The sequence below is a fragment of the Notothenia coriiceps genome, unplaced genomic scaffold (assembly GCF_000735185.1).
Source record: "Notothenia coriiceps isolate Sejong01 unplaced genomic scaffold, NC01 NC01_scaffold00000339, whole genome shotgun sequence".
Classification (NCBI taxonomy): Eukaryota; Metazoa; Chordata; class Actinopteri; order Perciformes; family Nototheniidae; genus Notothenia; species Notothenia coriiceps.
This window is the reverse complement of record NW_011333040.1, coordinates 22,854,070-22,871,019: the sequence shown is the minus strand read 5'-3', so window position 1 is coordinate 22,871,019 and position 16,950 is coordinate 22,854,070. Positions and strand designations below refer to the sequence as shown.

General features: G+C 40.5%; 1 protein-coding gene across 1 annotated transcript in view; it reads left to right on the top strand.

Annotated features, from left to right (window-relative positions):
* The first annotated feature begins 1,781 nt into the window (after positions 1 to 1,781).
* Positions 1,782 to 16,950, top strand: part of LOC104952463 (probable global transcription activator SNF2L2) — a 19,862-nt gene continuing 4,693 nt past the window's right edge. Inside the window, exons 1-3 of the mRNA XM_010779287.1 lie at positions 1,782 to 1,866; positions 2,332 to 2,378; positions 3,836 to 4,019. Of these exons, the coding sequence (XP_010777589.1) occupies positions 1,804 to 1,866; positions 2,332 to 2,378; positions 3,836 to 4,019 (294 nt within the window). The 5' untranslated portion in view covers positions 1,782 to 1,803. The remainder of the gene's footprint in view (positions 1,867 to 2,331; positions 2,379 to 3,835; positions 4,020 to 16,950) is intronic.

Below are 16,950 nucleotides of genomic sequence, written 5' to 3'. Positions count from 1 at the left end.
ACGTGCAATAGATGCCGTGTGTAAATTGAAAAGATAATACATTTGCAACATAGGTAGTCCAAATGTTTGGAAATGCATGTGTGTGTAATAGGAAGATGAATCCACGAAGATATCCATCCAGGACTTATGATCCAGGACTCGCGATCCATGACACAGGACCGCAGGATCATCCATGACTCCGGATCCCGGCGTATACAGACACCAAAAAGAAAGAAATTTGGGGAAGCTGGGTTAATCGGAACATGAGAGTACACAGGTATAGACAGAGAGAAGGAAGAAGTAAGATGTCCCCCGACAAACTAAGCCTATATCAGCAAAACTAGGGGCTGAATCTAATCAGCCCTAACTATAAGCTTTATCAAAAAGGAAGGTCTTAAGCGCACTCTTAAAAATGGATAGGGTGTCTGCCGCCCGAACACAAACTGGAAGCTGATTCCACAAAAGTGGAGCTTGATAAGAAAAGGCTCTGGCTCCCATTGTACTTTTAGAGACTCTAGGAACAACCAACAACCCTACATTCTTGGAACGCAATGCCCTAGTAGGACAGTAGGGTATAATGAGTTCTTTAAGGTAAGATGGCGCCTGCCCATTAAAGGCTTTGTAGGCGAGAAGAAGAATTTTTAATTCTATCCTGTGTTCTATAGGGAGCCAGTGTAAGGCAGCCAGGACAGGAGTAATGTGGTCCCTTTTCCTAACTCTGGTTAGTACACGAGCTGCAGCATTTTGAATCAGCTGAAGCGACTTGACTGACTTCTTGGTACACCCTGATAATAAGGAGTTACAATAATCCAGCCTTGAAGTAACAAATGCATGGACTAGTTTCTCTGCATCGTTTTGAGGCAAGATATGCCTGATTTTTGCAATGTTACGTAGATGGAAGTAGGCGGTCCTTGAAATTGATTTTATGTGGGCGTTAAAGGATAAGGAAATGAGTCCTTAAATCAAGAAGTTACTGTAGTTAGCATTTCACCACTTTTGGCTCCCTTGTTTTGAAGTCAATTATTTTTGCTTGTTTTTGATTAAATGCATAGTTTAATGTCCATGTTTTTATTCCATAAAAGACATCAGTATATACCCCACTCCTGAATGTCCGAAGCCTCTGTGTGTCCTCAAAAATGGCGGTTGCTACCAAGTGACTAAATGAGACAACTAAACGTAATCCCTCTGACCATTACCTGTCTTAGAGGTGGTGACGTTAGTTAAAAACATCAATCATGTGACCACGGTGTTGGTTGTTTAAAGCCTATCGTTAGCTTTTTACTTCTAGGAATTGTATTTACTCTTTAGCATATCATAAACTTTTTTTTTGTTAATATTTGGAGAGTATCCTGCTGAACTAAACATCTACGTATATTAAACGTGTTTACCAGAGATTTTATGTGCAACAATACTCCAAGATCCAATGGAAGAATCCCATCTTTTTTTTCCCAGGCAGAAGAATCCATTTTTATCGAGGGAGCCCTTGTGACGCATTCTGCACCTCTCTATGAAACAACAACATGAAAGCTATGCGACAATGTGAAAGAAGTAGCAGAATCACTATCTGCCCTCGACTTTGAAGAGCTTTACAGTTTCATGTTATTTTTTAGCTGTCAACTCCCAACACATTTGGTGAACTCTTACCAATCTCATATTTCAGTTTTACCACTGCAGGCAGCTGTTAATCAGTCACAAACGCTGACAGACCAACTGTTATTTCCAGTTTAAACTCACATCAAGACAAATATCATTGTTTTGATCTGGCGTTTCATTTATTTTATTTGTTTCAATTGTCCCAAGGGCAAAGGAGGATCAAAGACCCTGATGAACACCATCATGCAGCTGAAGAAAATCTGCAACCATCCCTACATCTTCCAGCACATTGAGGTGAGTGTTAAAAGCCTGTGAATACTAACAGTGGAAAATATGACACTGGGTTCCGCTTGTGCATGTCTCTCTCATTTACATATTCTAATTGTCAGCTAATTGTATATTCATTACCTTCAAAGATATGGGTTTTGTTTGTCAAGGAATATTTGTCATATTAATCCAAATGGCTGCCGGTAAACATTTGTTTCTGGGATGTTGTCGTAACGAAAGTTTTTTTTCTTTTTCTGAAATCATTGTATTTTAGTTTGATATTTGCTGGGCTATACTTTAAGTTCTACATACGAAAACAATTGTAAATATACAGATTTAACTAGACTAAAATTCAGTCTGAATTTATAGAGTCCTGTCTCTTTCTTTTCAAACAGCTCAGATAATAGTTTGGAAGGTTATCTTTAGGTCAGCTACATTTAAATATGTGATATTGTTCCCCTTATTTAAACTAGTTAATATTCTCTGTTGTAGGAGTCTTTTTCGGAGCACTTGGGCTTTCCAAATGGCGTCATCAGTGGGTAAGTTGTACAAAAAAACACCCTCCTTGAAAACCACATTGTAATATTTTCTGAGTTAAAGTCTTTGAACATAAACCTGGGAAGAGGTCAGCCAAGCGTTGAAAGCGAAGATTAATCTCACTAGTCAGAGTGGAGGCTCACTGAGTATCATAGAGAGGCAGTTTGACGAGGCGCTGTGCGAGAGAGGAAGGGAATTAACCTGAGGCACAAAACACAGTAATAATGGATTCAGGTAAACACGATAAAATGCAAACAGAGCAGGGAAAAGGTGTGTGGGAGAAATGAGGCACAGCCGGGACCATGGCATAATGCTAACATAACTGATTCCCGGCTGAGCACAGCCTCCAACAATTGGTTTGAAGTATTTTGCTAAAACTTTACTTTAACGTACCATATGAAGCATTTATGGGCACAATAAAACATTTCACATTTTGAAAAACACTAAGTAAGTGTTTATTATCCTACAGTATTAGTTAAAAATATATATTTTCTCCCACTAAACTGAATTTAACTTTATTGTCTTATCTTTTTTTTAAACCAGCCTTTACTTCTGGGTGCCCATAAAAAGGATTGATACTTGGGGATTAATACGAAAGTAAAGACTTATATTTGCTTAGAGAATAGTTTCTTATGAACCAACCAGTTATTAAATGCTAATAAATGCTAACAGGGGAGTACATATCGTTGGTGGTATCAGGTAAACGCTTGTCCATGTTTGTGATTGGTCGAATGCTCCAAATACCACCCCTTTCATGTGAACGCGCACCTAACTAGATAGGGCACGGCTGGCTTGAGCGATCCACTTGATAACCCGTGTCGTAGTACCGTTTAGCGAGAGCGCGTGTGTTTTGGATTAGGCCAACCGGCTAACTCAAACATATCCATGTTAGGTTGAACCAGCTTCGTAGTACAGGCCCCTGGACAACACTAGAGGGTACACAAAGAAAATCCAGAATAACAGGACAGGACAGGAAACCAGGTACTGTGACAGGCTGAACCACATCAGGGAAAGGTTGATAACAAACTGACAGGGAACACTAGGGAAAACGGACATATACACACACAAGACTAATCACGAAGACAAGACACAGCTGGAGGAGGCAGTAAAACACCCAAGGGCAGCAGGTGATCTCCATCAGACAATCACACACAGGTGGAGAGAATCAGCACAAAGCAATTACAAAGGCAAAAAAAGAAAGCCTAAAGCACAATTACATTTTAAACTATAACAAGAAACATTAAACACAAAAACCAAGATCAAAGCTAGCATGGAATAACACCAATGTCACAGAAACATATTAAAGAGGTTGCCAAACAAAAAGGAACTTCAGGGCATTATTGGCCAATTGATACAGCTGTCAAAATAGATGCCATACTTTATAACCAATACAGGCGTAATGATGACTAGTGCGACACGTTTTACCAGTCTATGGTTTTACCTCATTACCCCCATCCAGGCTGGAACTGTATCGAGCTTCTGGGAAGTTTGAGCTCCTCGATCGCATCCTGCCCAAACTGCTTGCCACCAACCACAGAGTGCTGCTGTTCTGCCAAATGACCACTCTCATGACCATCATGGAGGACTACTTCAGCTACCGCAACTTCCAGTATTTACGTCTCGACGGTAAGCTCTCACCTCTAGTTATGTTTCTAAACTCTGTCATCATCAAATCTACAATGTATAAATATCGATAATAGGTATTAGAAATGTCCTGATATGTCTACCAATTAATCCATACATATCAGCCAAAACAGAAAGATTTAAAGGTGGGCGTTTTGCAAACTGTTTCAGGGGAGGCTCATTCTATCGAAGTGAACAAATATGATATAAGTTATGAAAAGAAGACCAAATAAAAATGCTTGAAGGTGTGTCTTATTAGGTAGAAATTCCTATTTTGAGTAGTTTTGGGTAATTTTACAGTTTTTTCCCCCACTTTCCTAGAATATATTAAGCTACATATTATCCAAAACAGAAGGTTTTAAAGGTCCCCTATTATACTATTTTTCAACAATGTATTATAGGTCTCAGATATATAAAAAACATGTCTCTGAAGTGTTTGGCTCCAAATACCAAACAGATCACCCATTGTAGCATCCCATAAACCCCTCTTTTTCAGCCCTGTTTCAAAAGTGCTGATTCTGTGTTTGTAGCTTTAAATGCAAACGAGCCGTCGCTGGCTACGCGCCTCTGTGAAATGTTTGGTTTAAAATACCACAATGGTGCTCTAGGAGGAGATTCAGGTGATAAGGTGGGGGGGGGGGTGGTTACCTTGGTTGGTTATTGGCTAATCGTTGCACAAGCCAAAAAAACCTTGTGACATCACAAAGTGGCCAAAATCGGATCAGCTAGGTTTCGGACAGGTTTTATGTTGATGGATCAGGACAAAAAGTGAGAGAAGCTTTTTTCCTGAAACTTGCGAAATCTCTTAACACAGAGGGGAAACATGTTCATGTAAGAAAGACAGGAAAAAATACTTTGCATAATAGGTGACCTTTAAAGGTGGACGCTTCGCAAACAGTTTCAGGGGAGACTCATTCAATCAAAGTGAAAAAATATGACATAAGTTATCAAAAGAAGACGAAATAGAAAGGCTTGAAGGTGTGTCTTATTAGGTAGAAGTTCCTATTTCGAGTAGTTTTAGGTAATTTTACTGTTTCTCCGCCCATTTTCCCAGAGTATAATAAGCTAACAAATGCTTTAGGACAAACGTCTTTTATGTATCAGTGTTGGAAGGCCTCCAGTCTCTGACTTTGGAAAGCCCTTGGCTTAAATAAAGCAAAATCCAATGGTTCCTCTCCTGCATTCTATTGAGTATTGTCCCCCTCAGCCTTTTTTTGTCTGTTTCAAGTGTTCTTATGCCTTGTGTCTGGCACACCGATTTCATAAGAAGCTTTCTAGTCAAGTCAATTTGATTTACACAGCCCAGTCTCACACATTTGCCTCAAGGGGCTTTATATAGTACACCCTCTCCTTAGAGACCCTCATTTTGAGTAGGTAACCTCTTGCAAGTGGAAGACACATGAGAAAGAGCCGAGTCAGATACATATGTATTCAATATGGTAGGTAAACATAGTTATGGGCCTTGGAATTGGCAGATACCTTATAGGACTAGAATCATCTATGCCCTAAACACCATTTGGATGATCTTTATGAACTTTAGGATATATTTGCAAGAGATGAAATTCATAAAAAGCGAAGGATATGCTCCTCTGAAAACTGTTATATTATGAATCATGTCTATGTCTATTATTGCTTACAATTTCAGTGGAAGTAAGGACGATGAGGGTTTATCATCTGGGTCGACAACACAAATGATCTTTACCATAATGCATCATCACACACCAGACAAATACTAGAGAATTAAAAAGCTCTTTCCAACTTCCAAAGACAAACATGATCATTATCTGAGATTAAGTCCGATCTTGTGTTAGTACTTTACTTCTTTGTTCCCTTTATGTATTTAGTGTGTTAAAAAGATAAATTCCTCATTTGTAATTAAAATGTACGCGGACTAAAATAATAATACGCAATATTCTCATTAAGACTCTGATCACATTATGTTTGCTGAGAATAATACCCCACACACTTTGCATTTTAAACAAAAGGAAATCCTTTAAGCCACTAAGTCTGGAATCAGAGACCTGAGTTCCCTGAGGAGATTAATTTTTGAGCAGTTTTTGAAACATGACAAAATGTGCAATGTGATCTCTCTCCTCATTTCCCCTTGACTGCTGTGTGCGAGTGACGATTGAGGCATTTGCCTTCGCAGTTAAAAGAAGCACATGGCAAACAATAAGAAAGAGCTTGTCTCGTACTTGTATGGTCTTCAGTTTCAAGGGAGCAGGGACCTGTTCCAAAGAAATCTGTGATGAACATGCGGCCTCACACATCCATACTCACCGTTTAGAATGTTATGTGTGATTGGTGAATTCATTCTGGATTTTGAAAGAAAGTAAAAGTCACTCAGCAGAGACTGGCTGGGAATGAAACACAGACTGTTAGTGCCTTCAGGCTCACTAGGCTGATGTGATTAACTAGAAAACTGCATATTTTCTTTGCAGGCAGCCACACAATTGGTCCTTTTTATTCAAAAGTGATCTATTATGCTAATGTTCTGGTTTGTATTTTTCTTGTGTTTCTCTACTGGGACTTGTTTACATGCTTTAATGCTGAAAAAAAGCTCTTTATTGTTCTCATACTGCCTGTGCTGCAGCACCTCTTTTCACCCTCTGTCTGAAACCAGAGCCCAGTGTGCTGTGATTGGTTAGCTGGTCCGCTCTGTTGTGATTGGTCAACCGCTTAGAAATGTCCCGGCCCTTAGCCTATCCAGACGATGTTTTGGAAGACTAGCCAATGGAAGCGCGAGGTTACTTAGTGATGTCACACGCAACAAAGGAGTCCAATCGATGCAGGAACTCAGGTCTCTGATTCCAGACTTAGTGACTTAAACGATTTCCTTTTGTTTAAAAGTATGGGGTATTATGCTCAGCAAACATAACGTGATGAGAATCCTAATGAGAATATTGCCTGTAATAGGCTTGAACTTTGTGATTTTAGCCTTCACAGACCATTTACATGGACAAAAAAATAGAAGAAAAGGCACAAAAGATAAATTGAGAAGAGTGATATTTCCATATATTTCAGATTTTCAAGCCAGTCTTGGTGCTATATAAATACTCAGTGATGCAAACTTGTCACCTTTCGGCGAAATTCACCTTTTTGAATCCAAAATAAGTCGTTTGTGTGATTCATGTAGATCTGNGTTGAGCTAACGAGCACTGTAGAGATCAAAGGCTTCATTGTTCTGAATGATATCTGTTACAGTTCTTCCACAAAACGTTCACATGTAAGAGGTTTATCTCTCATTCAGAACAATGAAGCCTTTGATCTCTACAGTGCTCGTTAGCTCAACTATAAACACCTATGTAATGGAACACGATGAGGTCATCACTCCAACTGACATGCTCAGAGCAGCAGACTTCAGATAGCTGTGTGCTAACAGTCCAGCCGTGAAGACATCTACGGGACAGTTTTCAGATTTCTTCAAATGCCGTTGCCATGGTAACACAATGCTCGCCTTGAAACACGGTTTTCTCATAACTTCAGTGAAAAAACTCCAAACAGCCTAGAACTTCACAGGTTTGGTAACGATGCAGCCATCAACGCATCTAAGCGTAGTATGGGGTGTCATCAAATATCACTGCCATGGCGACGGACCACTCGCCATGAAACACGATGTGGCTGTATGTCCCATCGACACGGTCCAATCGTCCCCCAATCTTCACTTGTATATCACCGATCCATGCCTCAACAGCTCTACGCCAATTCTAAGATCCCACCATATGCCGTTTCCATGGAAACGCATCCCTCGCCATAAAACATGATGTCGCTATAACTCCTATGAAAATGATGTTCAAAAAGTGCTCAAACTTCACAAGTGTGCTAACAGTCCAGCCGTGAAGACATCTACGGGACAGTTTTGAGATTTTTTCAAATGCTGTTGCCATGGCGACAGATCATTCGCCATCAAGTTAGTTCAGAAGTTTGCAGTTCAAATATTCTGCTGCTTTTCCAAGCCTTTTTACTTTCTTTTCTTCTCTCATCACACATTCAAGCCCCCAGTGTTCATGTATAATTTCAATCGAAATTCTTCACTTTCTTCTTACACATTACATTTCAGCATAGCAGTTTAGCGTCAGCCTTTCAGCATAAAGCATTCCCACTAGCAATTTCTTCAGGTATTGCATTCTCTAGTTTTAATTATAATTTTGTCAATTATTACTCTCTTTTTGTCCAATCCCCCAGACGCACGCACGCACACACACTGTTTTTCTTTTCTTTTTTTGTCTCCATGTATATTTTGCTATTTGTCTTGTATACTTGTAAATGCTCCTCATTAAAAAAAATAATAATAATTAAAATACTCTGCATCAGAGACCAAAGCCATGACACCCCTGGGGTGTCTTAAGACCGGGCCCAAGGGTGCTGCAAACTTTATCATTGTTTACTGTTTTTAAGAATGTTTTACAGACATTTGTAGGCAACATTTACATACGTTTAATGTTTCCAAACATATCACAACAGAAACAAAAACCAATAACAATCTAACTCACTTTGTTAGGAACTGTTTAATATTCACTTACGCTTAAGCTAATGCCATGACAACACATGATAGCCTGTTGTCATAGTAACTAAACACACTTTCTTGCTTGGGAGTTTCTCAGGATCTCCACAATCACAAAAAATGTTGACCATCAGGAAAAGTGTTGGAAAATAGGACAGTGTAAACACAGCTAAGGGAAATGCTGACACATCTCAGCCCTCAGCACCGCCTGACAGGAGTGTAGCAGAGAACAGACACAAAACAACTATCAGACTCATCACTACAGCTAATGGCTGAACGGGCGGTCTTTATGGTGCCGTGTGTTCCCAATATCATATGTTTGATGTGGCTCTGTCATCCCTGGGAATTTTTCTCCCACACACACCCTGCCTGAATCACCTCTATTGGACTCCTTTTTTTACTTCAGTTAGTGATATCATTATTCTATTGGCTTCTATTGGCTAGCCCTCCAACACATTGCACATGATAGGCTAAAGGGCAAGACGCTTCCGACATATCTCTAAGCGGTTGACCAATCACAACAGAGCCGGCCAGCTAACCAATCAGAGCAGACTGGGCTCTGGTTTCAGACAGAGGGTGAAAAGAGGTACTGCAGTACAGGCAGTATGAGAAAAATAAAGAGCTTTTTGAACATTAAAGCCAAGTAAATCACAGTAGAGGCACAAAACACAAATATGAACCTGAAGATAAGCATAACATGTCCTCTTTCAACTGCATGCACCCTTTTGTTTGTTTCAATTGGTTGTCCTTAAATATAAGCCCATTTTAAAATGTGAAGAAAATGTAAAAAAACATTAGCATATGAGTGTGGGTGTGGTCTCAATTTAAGACTTGACCTTAAAAATCCAAGGAGATTTGGACGGCCTTGAATTTAAACACGAATAACTTGTGACTTCATTGGACCTACATTTTGACCTGGAAATATTTCAAACCTTCCCCCAAGCTCAAATATTAAAACAAGTGTTTTTTGTGTGTCACAAATCAGCACATTTCTCTTAATTTTCAAATCAACTTTTTAATCAAAATGTGTTGGTCAACATTTTTAGAGAGCATATTATGACTTACTTGACACTGAAATGAAGGAAATTTCAGCATTGACTTTGGACTTGAGTGTAAAGGCTTGAGGAGTAATTGTGAGGTGCAAAAGAATGGCAATTCAAACTTTTTTAATGTATTTGTATATTTTACTTGAATTTGATACAAAATACGATATATTGTATGATGAAAGTGTCTGAAGTTGATGAGACCCATCAGGGTGGTATATTAGTAGCTCAGGGTGCCATGAAAACATATTTCCTTTGAATGGGGTGCTTTTTTTTTCTGGTGCAGTTATTGTGTCTCACAGAAGTAGACCTTTGGGGTAGTGCTTAAACCATAAATTGTTCAACATGTTATTCTGTCATTAACAAACCAATAAAATTGCCAGCTTCTCCATTTTGTATTACTCGATATTGAATATGTTGAGTGTGTTGACTGATGTAGCAATTTCTCAAATATCTCTCTGGAGTCTTATAACTTGTAATTAGCATTTCTTTCAAGATAACTTTCAATCGACACCCTTTTAGAGTTGTGGGTTGTTTTGAAGCTCACCAAGGATCCAATTCTTCTCATTATGGCCTTTCACATAAGTTATATTAGAGTATAAAGCACATACTGAGATAATAAAACGTTTCATTTCATAAAATGATTAAAAGAAGAGAAAATCACACCCCGGGAAAATGTATGTAATCGGACCTGAAGCCTTAAGGTAATAATTAGTTTTTGTTATAATGATATAAACACTGTAAATGTTTGCACAGATCGATTATTTCCTATTTCTAAGTCTTCATCTGGTTGTGTGGTTCCTTTTATATCCTGTAAGCCTGTTCTTTACCTCAGTGCTTTACACCTACTCGTTGGCCTTTGGACTTGAATAATAAGAAGCCGAGCACTATCCAGGGTATTTGTATGAATTAAGAAATGATGAAATGCTGAAATAGCCTCAGCCTTAAGCGAAGAGGGTGGCAATAACCGAACAGCAGATAATAAATGCGAGTTAAGCTGACAGAAATGAGAAGGGTGCATGCATAGCAATATCGTTATCTGTAATTTAACGGTGAAAACGGTTATTGGGCTGTGGGAGATTGAAATGTTAGGTACCTTTGAAACTGGGTTATTTAAGGAGAGAGCTTCAGTGGCAGTGACGGCCCTCGCTCTCCCAGCAGGAGCCACTGGGGAGGGAACCTGAGGGCAGCTATCGATCCAGGCATCTGCTCTGCATGTGGGCAGCGAGCCTCTAGTGCCATAAACTCCTTTATTTCCCTCTAACCTTCGTGAAATGGTTTTATGGCAGAAGGAGGCAGAACATCTCCAGAGTTTTCGCGGAGGTCAGAGCTGCGTCCATCTCCCTGGTGCTGTAAATGGCTTACTGCCAAGCTGAGAGAAAAGAGCTGGATGTTGCTGTTATAGATTTTTCTGTCATATCTTTCTCAACAGTCCCTCAAAGGGCAGCAACATCTGCCAGGGCAACATCTGCCAGGAACTCAACGGGATCAAAAAAGGTCACCAGGGACAGATGTTGTCCCTTTTATACCTGACCATTAACAGTAAATTAGCTTTGGCTAAAATTTGCTAGCTAGACATTTGAAAATAAATTAAACCTTACAATTTAAATTAGACAAGAAGGCCATTTAATTATTTAAATGTGAACTTTTCTGAAACACCTGGACACTGTAGTTTTGAGCTGACCTCTCTCAAATAGCAGTGTAAAGTGATTTTTAGAAGGGACTATCTTGAGCCGCGAATACAAGTGTGATGCCCTAAAAGTATGTTCGTATATCCAGCAGTGGGACCGTGACTGGGGTATTTAAAAATGAAACTGCAGTGCCCATGTTGATTGTAATGAATAAATCCCACCCAACCATCGCCCCCCTCTGCAGCATCATTTCCCAAGTCCTCCTGGGGGATCCCGAGGCGGTCCCAAGCCAGATGTGTTGTATAATCTCTCCAGCGTGTTACGAGTCCACCCCGGGGTCTCCTAATGAATAAATTGCATTCCTAAAATGTGTTTTATCATATGACTACACCATGTTCTTTTCCATGTTTGTCAAGCAAAGAGAACTACTAAACATATATTTTTGGGGGGGAAATTTGCCACACGAGCACAGTGTATCTGTTTGTACCTCTGTGCAAGGGAGGAAAACTACATGAAATAACTGAGGCGACTCACGAGGAGGAACTAAATTAATAATGAAGATGCCACAACAGAGATCTCTTTCTTCATCACACACACACACACACACACACACACACCACACCCACGCCCACGCGCGCGCACGCGCGCACACACACACACACACACACACACACACACACACACACACACACACACACACACACACACACACACACACACACACACACACACACACACACCAACTCCTTCTGCACCCTGCATATGAATCCTCTTGTTGGTAATTATTATGCTTTGCTGTTTCCACACAAGGGCAAGAATGCATTTCATGTGTCCTTCAGCAGCTTATTGTGCCAGTTTCAGCACAAATGTGTCCCATGCATGCATTGCCGCTGAGAGGCTTGAGTGATAGCTGTAGGCGCTCTGATAGCCACACTGCACACACACATCGGCTAAGAGCAATTTAATGCCTGTTAATAAGAGCGGTGCGGAGCCCACAATAGAGTTGATTGTATTTCCTCTGAAACGGTGGTCCTGTATGCTGCATGTGGGCCTTGTGCGTGCCTTTAAATGCACTCATGCATTACAAGGGCTTGACCCAGATCACAGATAGACATAATAACGCATGACAGGTTGTCCTTTTGAAAGCCCTGTGCCCTAAAAGGCAGACTGGCCATTCACAGTCTCCATTTCTAATACCCTTGTGAATAAAGGAGCAGTCTGCTACCAACGTCAGAGTTTCCCTTTCAATATCACCGTGTGTTCATCTGAATCTTTTATTACCACATGTACTATGAACTCTAACTGGTTGTTCCGACATTTCTTAGAAGCTATATGATACATTACTTTTGTGAAATATTTAAACAATGTTTGTTGTTGCATCAAATGGAGGTATTCTATTTGTGTTGTGCATCATGTTATACATATTATCCTCAAATTCAGAATGTCTGTAATGCTTTAAGATGTCACTACACCAAAATAATGAACAATAACATTATGTTTGTGCTATAGGCCATGTAGAAATATATTTTTTAAATCCTATCAGTCAAAAGTATCTTTTACTTTGTTTATTGTGTGTCTTGTCTTTTGATAAATGGATCGCCGTTGGGGCATGAGACAAAGTGAAAACGGACAGAAACAGAAATGATTTAATGTTGGATAATGTACTTTATATTATCATACGTGTTTTATTAACATGGTATCAATATTTCATTTTTGTTTAATTTGTCAGACACAGTTGTTGGCAATGCCACCCCTAGTCAGCAACTTAAAGATCCCTACTGTAATTAGAAGCAAACGTACATAAGTGTGGGCAGAGTTCAAGAGATCATTTATGAAAATGTCTTCCGATTGAGCATCCTCATGAGTGCCGGAGACCTGGTGCCAAGCCAAGATCCCATTACAGTTGCAAGAAGAGCTAAAATTACTCCGAAGATGTGCTCACATGCCAGGACGTCAATTTAAGTACAGTTTCCATGGCATCTGTGACTATATCCAGATTATATGTATTCATTATACATGGGGACGTGTGAGCACAACATTAAAGATGCATTGGAACAGCTTATCCCAAAGACTTTAAAGGTGCTCCTCACCAAACAGACAATACAACTGTATTATTAAACAATCTTATGTTTGGAAGTGTACCACACATTCCTCTACTTTGGGTTATTCAGAGCTGATTTATCCACTGAGTGGTGTCATCTGAAGGGCATATAGGAGGGAAAGTGACAGTCTCTCCCGGTAGAGCATTAATATTGTATAGTTCATGAACCAACAGAGTGAATGGAAATCCGAAAATCTGTCTGATTCTTAGTCAACAGGATTTTGTGCAGTTATTAATGTTGAGGGTTTCTGGAGGAGAAAGAGGGGCAGGAACAGCAGGCCTGCAGAGCAGCCGATACTGTAGGCTGGACTTCTCCTAAAACTCTCTGGAGGTACAGTGAGCATGCTGGGTAAAGAAAAGTGTTCTGGGAAAAGATAAATCATTCAAAATGCAGCTCTGTGAAATTCTGAATGCCAACGGTGGTTTTTAGAGATCAGTTCACTGTAACTTAAAGCAGCATGATTCTGTATTTTGGGTTTATCACCCCTACAGTTTCAGATTGCAGTCCACTTTTACACCGCTGTTGCCATTAAAGCCGCTGTTAAGTTAGATGTGCATTTGTTGTGATGAGATTAACATGTCGACACTTTAGCTAACACAGCCACACTTCAAACAACCAAAAACAGTGTGTTGCCATGCACACGCTGTTTTTGGTTTTGAAATAAATGGTTTTCAAAGCAATAACTTTGTCGTTATTGGAGAGTGCAAGCGCCTAGTTAATCACGGTTTAGCAATCCCTCTGTGATATTGAGTGGCAATCATCACAGCAACACAACCCAGTCTCATGGCATTTCGTGTTCACCAACACGATTTTTAATCTATTGATTCGTGTTCACCAACACGATTTTCCCCTTTTTTTCGTGTTGCACAGCACGATTTTAAAAGCAATGTATTTCTACTGGTAATGTGAGGGAGTTCCTTTTCATATGGCCCACATTGGCGCTAACCATCAAATCACGGGACCCCTGAATCACGGGACCCCATCGGATTCGTGAGTCCCCAGTGTTCGCGGGCCCCATGATTCGCGGGACCCCCCATGATTGCGGGCCCCGTGATTCACCACCGTTTATTGAACCCATACTTTCGCCGTTAACTTTTTCAGAAAGGCCCTGGTCGCTGACTATTCCTTCACATGCATGGCCGGCAAACCGGTGTTTGCTTATGAAATGAGTCCCACTCCCGAACGAACCATCGTGTACAGGAAAGGGCTCAGTGAACCGAAGTTTCTTCCGCTCTATCCTTTACAGTTAAGAGTTCGCGACTCCGCGCCTCTCTTCCTCCTTACCACCACCTTAGCTGATGTCATCGTCCTCATACTTCCAGCACTTGTCACTCATCTTGTCTAGTATCAGCTCGGCTGTTTCTTACAGTTGCCGCCACCACTTACCCTCCCCGCCCGCCACCTAGAACGAGCGTCTTTCCTCAGTAGTTGGCGGCAAGACGGTCGTGTTCCGGAGACCAAACACAACCCTAAGTCATAATCTCGCTTCTCGCCATCTGCCTCGAATGATAGATAACCACACGTCCGCCGAGTAGGCTTTAAAGGGCTTCGTCTCCTATTTGAGGAGCCGAGACGCGCTCTTTTCTGTCTCCACAACCGCACACTCGCACTACTTACTCACTTTACGCACGACAGGACCTAAGACATGGTTTGAACAGTTCAGGTGACTCTGTATTAAATTGTAAACACCCTATAAACCCGATCATATTTATATTGCTAACTAACTAACTAAAAGTACTAAGGCATGACATTAAGCATTTGACAAGAAATTCGATCCGGTATGTGACTTCAGATAAACCCTAATGCACAAGACCTTAACCATGGTAATAATAACTGGTTTTTTACATGACTTATAATTAGACAAAGAATGAAAGGATTCCTTGTAAAACATTGATAAACTGATTTTATTGTAAGTGAAATCCCTCTCACCATGGAAACACGCAAGGATTAAGGCGACCCGTGGATTGTGGAAAAAAACGGTTACGACTGAACCCACTCAACCATGCTATAGGTGGTGGTCTTCACGCCATTGCGAAATGTCGATTTTTAACTAAATCCACTTTGACCTAATAATAGCATACCTCGTATTAAAAACAAAGAGGAACTTGAGGGGTGACGGAGTTTAGGGTCTTCTAAACACCCTGATTAAGATTCACTGTCTTTACGAAACCTAAAACCGATTTCTTGTGGATCGACGATTAACGACGATTGAAAACTGAGAGAACGACGAGTGCAGATCGACAATGAGCAATGCGGTACGCGGCCAGACCCCTGACAAGTCGTTATCCCCAGCCCCACCTCAAGTGTGACGATCGTACACTCAAAACAAAAAGACTATAAGTATCGTATACTAATATGAGTAATACATACATCTATCCATAGTTCTTTACACGTCTTATGACTGTCAAATTACCACCTCCAGTTTGGGTACAAGCTCTGACAACATTGACACCGACACTACGGCTGGACAGTACTGGGGTTGCTAAGAAGTAAGTAACCGTAATGGTGGTATCAAAACAATACTATAAGTTATTGGAAACTTTTTAGAACTTTAGAACTTTCCCTACACGTTTTATCGGTAATATGTCAGGAATTAATTGATAATCATCTCTTATTGCTCATTACTTATATGAAATACTGAGCAAAGGTAAGTTACAGTTGAACGTCTAATGACAAATCAGAAGAGTTCGTGCGTTTGATAGTTTATAGTAGAGGATAACAACCGTGAGACCGTTATGTCCAATTGAGGACTTATACACCCTCATTCTTATGTTTTCATGGTTTACTCGGACAGGTAACACCCATCTATAATTTGTTACGACGCGTAATACCTGTGTTCGGCTGAAGAAGGTGGGTAAATATTTGAATTATACTAGAGTAATGTAACTAGTTGTGTGTTACGAGCAAATTAGTGACCGGTGAGATTAACTACCCTTTTGTTGCTTTTGCTAGTCGGATCTGCTGAGGATACGCTTGTGTAAAACCGCTTTGTGTTATCGGTCGTATCATTGCATGTTCAAGACCCCCCGGGCAAAGCTGCGTGTTTATAGGGCAAACCCGCTATCAGCCCGGCACCAAACAAGGTAAAGTTTTGTCGACAACTGCGAGCGCATTTGAGAGCCGCGTGACCGGTCGAGGGTGTTGGTAGCGTTAGAGTACGCGAACTTTCTAATAGTGTCCCTGACATCAGCATTGTATCAACCCCTAATACGGCAATCACATCAGACAGAAGCCGTATGATGTGTTGAGAGCGCCGGAGTGCGAGACAAAGGCCAATAAGGGAAAATAAAACTTTAAGCAAAGGACGCCGGTGGTTTTTTCGGTCTCTAGTATGAGCCTTAATTTGTTGCATTTGGATGTTTACGCGTTCCTAGTAACACACAAGTAACCCAGCTCGATTTTATTTGGCACTACAAGTAAAACTTTTCTTAGTTGGTTGTAATCTTCGGCGTTCTTTTCTAAATTTATGTCTCAAAGTCATTACAGACTCCGGGAGACTCCGGGGTAAATAAAAGGAGTAGGGGCTGCCTTTCGTTTTCAGTCTTTAATATCGCTAAATTTATTTTCCGTAGTAACACCGAACATAATAGCTCATTTCTTTGTACAAAAATACTTGGTCGTGCGAAGGCTCAGAAGGTGCTGACGGCGCTGGCCTTCTTTTTCTGCACGAC